This window comes from Macrobrachium nipponense, chromosome 19 (assembly GCF_015104395.2).
Source record: "Macrobrachium nipponense isolate FS-2020 chromosome 19, ASM1510439v2, whole genome shotgun sequence".
NCBI lineage: Eukaryota > Metazoa > Arthropoda > Malacostraca > Decapoda > Palaemonidae > Macrobrachium > Macrobrachium nipponense.
Window position 1 is genome coordinate 20,974,447 of NC_061088.1, and position 7,500 is coordinate 20,981,946.

At 38.7% G+C, this 7,500-nt stretch overlaps 1 protein-coding gene across 1 annotated transcript; it reads right to left on the bottom strand.

Moving 5' to 3' along the window:
- Nucleotides 1-1,518: 1,518 nt before the first annotated feature.
- On the bottom strand, nt 1,519-3,797 carry LOC135214788 (forkhead box protein D2-like). The gene has a single exon (XM_064249147.1). It carries the CDS (start codon nt 3,546-3,548, stop codon nt 2,334-2,336), a length of 1,215 nt encoding a protein of 404 aa, XP_064105217.1. The 5' UTR covers nt 3,549-3,797; the 3' UTR covers nt 1,519-2,333.
- Between the last annotated feature and the right edge of the window lie 3,703 nt (nt 3,798-7,500).

Here is a 7,500-nt window from a genome sequence, read left to right on the forward strand (position 1 = left end):
CAATACTGTTCTATATGCAATCCGAATCTTTTAAACTATAATAAAAAAACCTAAGGAAATATGCCTTTGAATTTTTTCTATCCTAAAATCCAATATTCATTCAGAAACCACCAAGTACTACTCACGTAATCGTTGAATAGTCGTATAGTTTGTGGGATGTATTATCAAAACTCTAAATATATTTTGAAGGTTATCTTATCATTATTACCGATGTGTTACAGAATCTCCAAAAAGATAATAAGAAAATATATAACATGTTTTAGATAATAACATTTATCTTTATATTTATTTATTAAAAGTCATTAACGTAAAATATTTATACACTATGTTTATTAATTGGTGTAATTTCTAATATTTTTACCACTATCCTGACTATGAGTAGTGTCATTACCACTATTATAATAAGTATTTTTACTGGACCTTCAGCGCTTGTATGGATATTGTCAATTATCATTTTTGCTACTTCATCTCGTGTATGTAGATTGTGCCTACTGCAGTGTCTCTACTTTGTAAAGCCCATGTCTACGGCCCTGAGTTGAAATAAAGAATATTATTATTATTATTATTATTATTATTATTATTATTATTATTATTATTATTATTATTATATTTTTGGGTATGAAAAAAAATGTAAATTTCTGATAACATTAACTTTCATTTATAATCTTCAGATAAAATGACGGAACCATATTTTTCTAATTTTTCATGATTTTTCATAAGTGCAAGCCTTGTTGCAAGTAACGGTAAATTTTCATGAATAATAGTAGTAATTGAGAAATTTCCTGGTATTTCATATTCAAGTGTATTGTACGCTTTATACTATTTATATGTCATACATATGCACATGCATATATAATATATTAATATATTGTAATATTATAGTAATTATATATTAATTATATATATATATATAAAGCCAGAATTACTTTAATCTATTGTTCTGTTACAAGATTTCAAATTGTAGTCGCGTATGATATATTTTATTTTTAAATACTCGATTTCATATCTTCTGTAGTCTGCATTTTATCATAATATTTGTTTCCTCTTTTGGGGTTTTTGCCTTTTCATCATACAAATATTATTATTATTATTAGTAATAAATCTTTCCGAGTATTTTATTTACCCGATGAGTTAACCATAAAATGTCAATCAAAATATGGAAATCATATTAGAAAAAACTTTCCAAATTTTTCTGAAGCTGAAATTGTGATTTCAAGTATGTTCTGATTTTTTTAATAGCCCATTAAAAAGGAAATTTAATGTCTAAAATACAGAAATATTTCCACAATTATATAAACATAATTTCTTCTCTTTCTATCTTTAATATTGAGGGCTACTGAGCTTAGAACTACTTAAAAATATATTTACATATATGATTATTTAAAAAATAATTTCATAATTTTTTTTGTTTTCTCAAACTTTTTTCTAAAACTTGAAGAAAAATTTTCATTGATTTTTCTTAACCTTTTCTAAGATCTACTTTCTACAATCAAGGGATAAGAGAAAGCTAAATTGCTGTTATAAAGTTTAATTTTTAAAAAAATGATAATATAAGTCATTTACAATATGTACAGCCGTTGAATATTTACAGGATTAGAATAGGAGACTTACAAATTTTACAATAAGAAAGATGACTGACTTGATTTACAAAAGGCGTGACAATGGAGGAATGTCGTGAGGAGAACATAACAAACAGAGGATGGTTTTGAGACAAAAGGAAGCGTTCTACAGCGGGCGTGTTCTGTTTACGTCTGTTTACGCACCTTCCTTCGAGCCTTGGTCGCCTTCTTTTGGACGGTTTGTTAAATAAAAACATTTATTTTTTTTTTTTTTGTCTTTTTCACTGGGTCCATCGACGAAGCAAATCGTAAACGGAAAAAGTGTCTATGTAAAATTCATATATAGTCATAAAAAAGAAATAATCTATGTAAGTCTCATAAATATTTATAAAAATTTTATTTTTATGTAAAACTCATGAATATTTATAAAATGAAAATAGTGTTTATGTGAAACTCGTGAATATCTTTATAGAAAAATTAGAGTAATGAATATTTATATAATAAAAATGTCTTTTTATTCACAGGAGTATGGCGAATGTAGCGATCTGCACAGTTTAACAATAAATTGGGATAACAAACATGAAACAACTTTTGTTCCTGTTAAAGGGCACTTAATAAAAAGAAGAAGAAAAAACTGAAACGTAAAACAATGCAGAGAAAATGATTGACTTAGAAAACAATGCGGTGCCCAAAGGGCGTCGAGCGGTCGAATGAATGAGATGAAGAATGACGATGATGATGAGACGGACGGAGGTTCCTTCTTCCCTTCTGTCCTCACCGCGTCGTCGACGGAGGCAGCGAGGTGGGTGGCAACGGCGGCCGCTGAAGGGCGCTTCCTATGGTCGGTCTGACGAGATTCTGGGACAGGAACGGCGCCATGAGAAGCCGGGAGAAGGGCTCCGGGTTGAGGGCCGTCAACGGCAAGGCCGGCAGGGCGCTCGGTCCGCTTCCCGTCGGAGGCGACGACGACGGCGCTGATGGGGAAGGAGGAGGAGGAGGCGATTTGTCGTGCCCCATGATCGCGTCGATGGTGAACGCCGGGCGGGGAGGCGGGCGCGTCAATGGGGGTGAAGGGGACGTCGTGACCACGGGCTTGACGGGCGTGGGCGCGAAGAGACTTCCTCCCCCTACGACTCCCGTCCCTCCTCCGTTATTCAGTCCTCCACTCACTATCGCAGGGGCAGGTAAGTTCTGAATAGGAGGCGCCAAGGATCCCCTGAGATGCCTGAAGAAACTCTCCTGCTGCGAGAGCGCGACGTGATGGGCGTGGAACTGCGCCGGTGGCATGTACGGGTGGTGGGCGAAAGGCACTGGGCGGTGGAGCATCGGGTGAGGCCCCAGGAACGCTGAAGCAGCTGCTGCTGCTGCTGCTGCCTGCTGTTGCTGCTGCTGCTGGTGCAGGTGGCTGTGATGGAGATGGTAGGGGTCGACGACCCCCGCGGCCAGCAGGGAGAAGACGTGCGGGTCGTTCAGGAAGTCGGGATGTTGGCGTTTGTACCTCTTCCTCCTCCTGAGGAAGGACCCGTTGTCGAACATGTCGATGGCGCCGGGGTCGAGCGTCCAGTAGTTCCCTTTACCGGGGTTCCCCGGTTCGCGGGGCACCTTCACGAAGCAGTCGTTCAGCGAGAGGTTGTGCCGGATGGAGTTCTGCCACGCGGGGAACTTGGCCTTGTAGTAGGGGAAGCGCCCCATGATGAATTCGCAGATCTCGCTCAGGGTGACGCGCTTCTTCGGCGCCTGCAGGATAGACATCGTGATGAGCGCGATGTAGGAGTACGGCGGCTTGACGGGGCCGCCGGTCTTCTTGTCACCGTCGGAGGAGCCCTCCTCCGCTGTCTCCTGCAAGGGGCGGGATTCATCGTCGTCTACGTCGGCGCCCACTGGACAAGACTCGCCTTCGTCCTCGCTGAACTGGGTAGGGGCAACGACGAGCTCTTCCCCTGGCGATAAACACTGAGAGTCGGTCATGACTGCCTCATACACGGGCATGGTCCAACGGGGCTGCGCCGTTTCTCTTGGACAATAAAGACACAGTTCACCAACACCTTGCACCAATAACACCTCATGAAGCAGTCCACTGCTTATCAAAACAAAGCACACCTGAGGCAGACAGAGTCTAGAGGGAGCTGGAGAGACTCTCGGTGGCAAATCGTCTCCAGAGCAGATGCGAAACTAAGTCCCACAGGGGAGAATCGAGACTCGAGAGTCGAGAGACGGCTCTTTCCTCTTTCGTCGCCTGATAAATAATGATGACAAATGACGGAGCCGGGGAAAAGACCATTTTTGGCACCTCGCTGACATCTGGCATCTCCTCTAAGTGATTCATCGCCAGGGCCCTATCGGAACCCAGAACAGAAATCGGCGACCACGCCCACAACACAGATGCGCCACTGAGCGGATCTCCTCCGACCGCAGGGACCGCCCAGCATCTCTCCGCCAATCGGCATCATCCCCCATCCGTTCCAGGCGCCGCCCAGCCATCCCGCGAGGGCGGTGCCGAGAGCTCCAGAGGGCCTGACATGATTAGATTTGGTCCCATCTGTTGTTTGCGGACAGAACAGCTCCATTTATCCATAAATTATTCGGTGGTAGGGATAGAGGCAAATCAATCCGATGGAAGGAATAAAACCATTATAATCCGCTTCTTCTTCTTCTTCTTCTTCTCCCGAAAGTGGTGGGACGACAAAGGCATCTTCGCCATTTTTTGAAGCCTCACAAAAGCGTGGTAATTCCATCTCTATACCTCTCACTCTCTCTCTCTTTATCTCTGGTCCCTCTCCATCAATTCCTCATCCCTCCTCCTCCTTCTCCTATACCTCATCCTCCTCCTCCCCCTCCCCCTCCTCCTCTCTCACTCACACGGCACACAGCTAAACCTATGTGTATCTCTTGCCCTCCAACAATCAACCATAAAAAAGAAAAGAAAAAAAAAGAAGAGAGAAAAAAAAAGGATCCGAAAAGCCAAACTTCAACCGAACAATTCAATCGTGTCGTCGGTGCCTCGCAAAGCTAATCCGTCAATGGGAGAAATATTCTTAACGGCAGGATATTCCCCCCAACATCCGCCCCCCCCAAACAAAGAAAAAGTTATGACCCACTGCTAAATGCACGGTAGCAATTAAAACGTTTTCACACCCGAATGCATATAAGCGTATGCACACTGCATGTATTATGTACTCTTTCCCTTCTATGTTATTATATTATTAATGAACGATGCTTTCATTAGATAAAATGTATACACGATTATAAACCTCGTAAATGTAAAATGACTTCATCTAAGGTTGTTTTATTGTCCAACATCACGAAGGAGGGAATATTCTGATGTTGGATAATATATACTATCCATTAAAACGTTTCTAGATGCCCAAAGAAAATATGTATTTCAATCATAACCCACCATATTAGTAACATTGAGGCAACAACAACAGCAACAACAACAACAACAACAACAACAATAATAATAATAATAATAATAATAATAATAATAATAATAGTGTATTTCCGTGGAGGCATAAGATGTGCTATAGGAACGATATACACCAACAGCAAATGTCAAGTTATGGTTAGTTAGAGCAAAACCAAGGCCAATTAAGCAATGTTTAGGTTAGGTTAGTTTAGACTAGTTAGCTTGATAGGCTAGGTTCGTTTTGAGTCTTTGTCTCTTCTTCCTGAAATTTTCTATAATAATAATAATAATAATAATAATAATAATAATAATAATAATAATAATAATAATAATAATAATAATAATAATGGGGCAGGATGCAACCCGGAACCCCCACACTATAAAACCACCCAGTCGAATACGATGACTGTGATAGACCAAAAATAAAAAAAAAAAAAAGTAATAATAATCATAATAATAATAATAATTACAATTGCGATGAGAAAACCCTTTATAACATGGAAATTCAAAACAACGCCAAAAGCTCCCTAATTGATGCATATCTATAACCATACATAAACAGCAAAGGCAATCGTTAATATTTGGTCAGCATTGATTGCAAACGTGCATGCACATGCATAATCATTTCTCAAAACCAGCTAAAATACATCACCTACACTAAATACAATAATCAAAATTGAGAGATTAAACGGTGAACTTTCAGTTAAAATTTTAACTTTCGAAATAAAAATAGAAGTAAATCTAAATATATATAGATATCAATATCAAAAAACATTATTATGGACCTTCCAATACGCAGCTCAGAGAAAGATTAAGGGACATATGATATTCATTGTAACGCGATGCACGAGAGAGAGAGAGAGAGAGAGAGAGAGAGAGAGAGAGAGAGAGAGAGAGAGAGATCGTAAGCGAAGCCCTTATTCACCCACTTCTTTCGAGATGCAGTGCATTAGCCTTTAATGATGGAGCAAAACTAATATGAGAGAGAGAGAGAGAGAGAGAGAGAGAGAGAGAGAGAGAGAGAGTATCTGATGAATGTTTGTCCCTTAGGGGTCGCTAGCTGAGGATTACCTCTCCAAGTTCTTCACGTTCTGAACTATGAAATAAAACGTATAGTATACATTTACGTCAGTTATTTCTCTCTCTCTCTTTCTCATATTAGTTTTTCTCCATCATTAAAGACAAATGTATTGCATCTCGAAAGAAGTGGTTGAATAAGGGCTTCGCTTACGATCTCTCTCTCTCTCTCTCTTCTCTCTCTCTCTCTCTCTCTCTCTCTCTCTCTACGACCCTCAATAATCGATTCAGGACCAGTTATGAATTTCGCTTTTTAGGTCGAAAGAGACATTCCGCTCCTTTCCCGAGAGAGAGAGAGAGAGAGAGAGAGAGAGAGAGAGAGAGAGAGAGAGAGAGAGAGACTTAACAGCAAAACGAAGTAGCGCAAACGAAACGTTAAGACGCCCACCTGTGACCAAACCAAATTTCCTGTTGACTGATTGAGTTAATACTTTGCCGTAGAGTCCAAACAGCTGCGCGCTCAGCAACACCGAGCAAGGTTTCAAGCCCTCCCATATCGGCAATGGGTCATATTATAGATAGAATAAACGGGAATTTTTTGCGATAAATGTGAACTGAAAATATACATGTGAGTTTTAAAATGCGAGTATCTCATAAATGAAATAAAAGATTTGAAGCCATAATGTATATATAAAAATAAAAATTTAAATAATTCCATTCGTCAAGGAAATATCGAAGTGTACAATAATGGAAATACAAAGAAATTAAACAAAGGAACTTCTGACATACTTGAGTGATCAGGTGCAAGCGGCAATAAGTTACGGAGAGTCCGTAAGTGAACAGGATATGTAAAAAAATCAAGGTATTAATAATAATAATAAAAAAACAAGATTTCAATTTTTAAAAATCACGATATCAATACAAAAAACATCAAGGTATCAATAAAAAATTAACGATATCAATTTCTAAAAATTCACGATATCAATAAAAAAACAAACCACGATATCAATGGCAAAAAATCACAAAAATAACAAAAGTCAAGGTATTAATAAAAGAAATCACGATATCAATAAAAAAAATCAAGATATCAATTTAAAAAAAATCAAGGTATCAATAAAAAAATAACGATATCAATTTTTGAAAAATCACGATATCAATACAAAAAATCAAGGTATCAGTAAAAAAAATAACGATACCAATTTTTAAAAAAACCACGATCTCAATAAAAAAAAAATCACGATATCAATAGAGAAAAAAATTAGGAAAACTAATTCAAGAAAGATATTTTCTAATACCGTAAGGATGCAGATCAGCTTGCTTTGGGCGGAATCAAGCCAGTCGCATCACTGAATAAGCGAACGGCATTACCTTCAGGAATGCTGTATACCTGTACGCAGGTACAGCTAAAGCTATTAATGCTGTATCAGTCAATGCCGTTGCTTATCAAGCATTTCAACTCTACATTCTTATGGATGCTTTCAAGTAGACTACGATGACATAAGAAATAATAATACGATA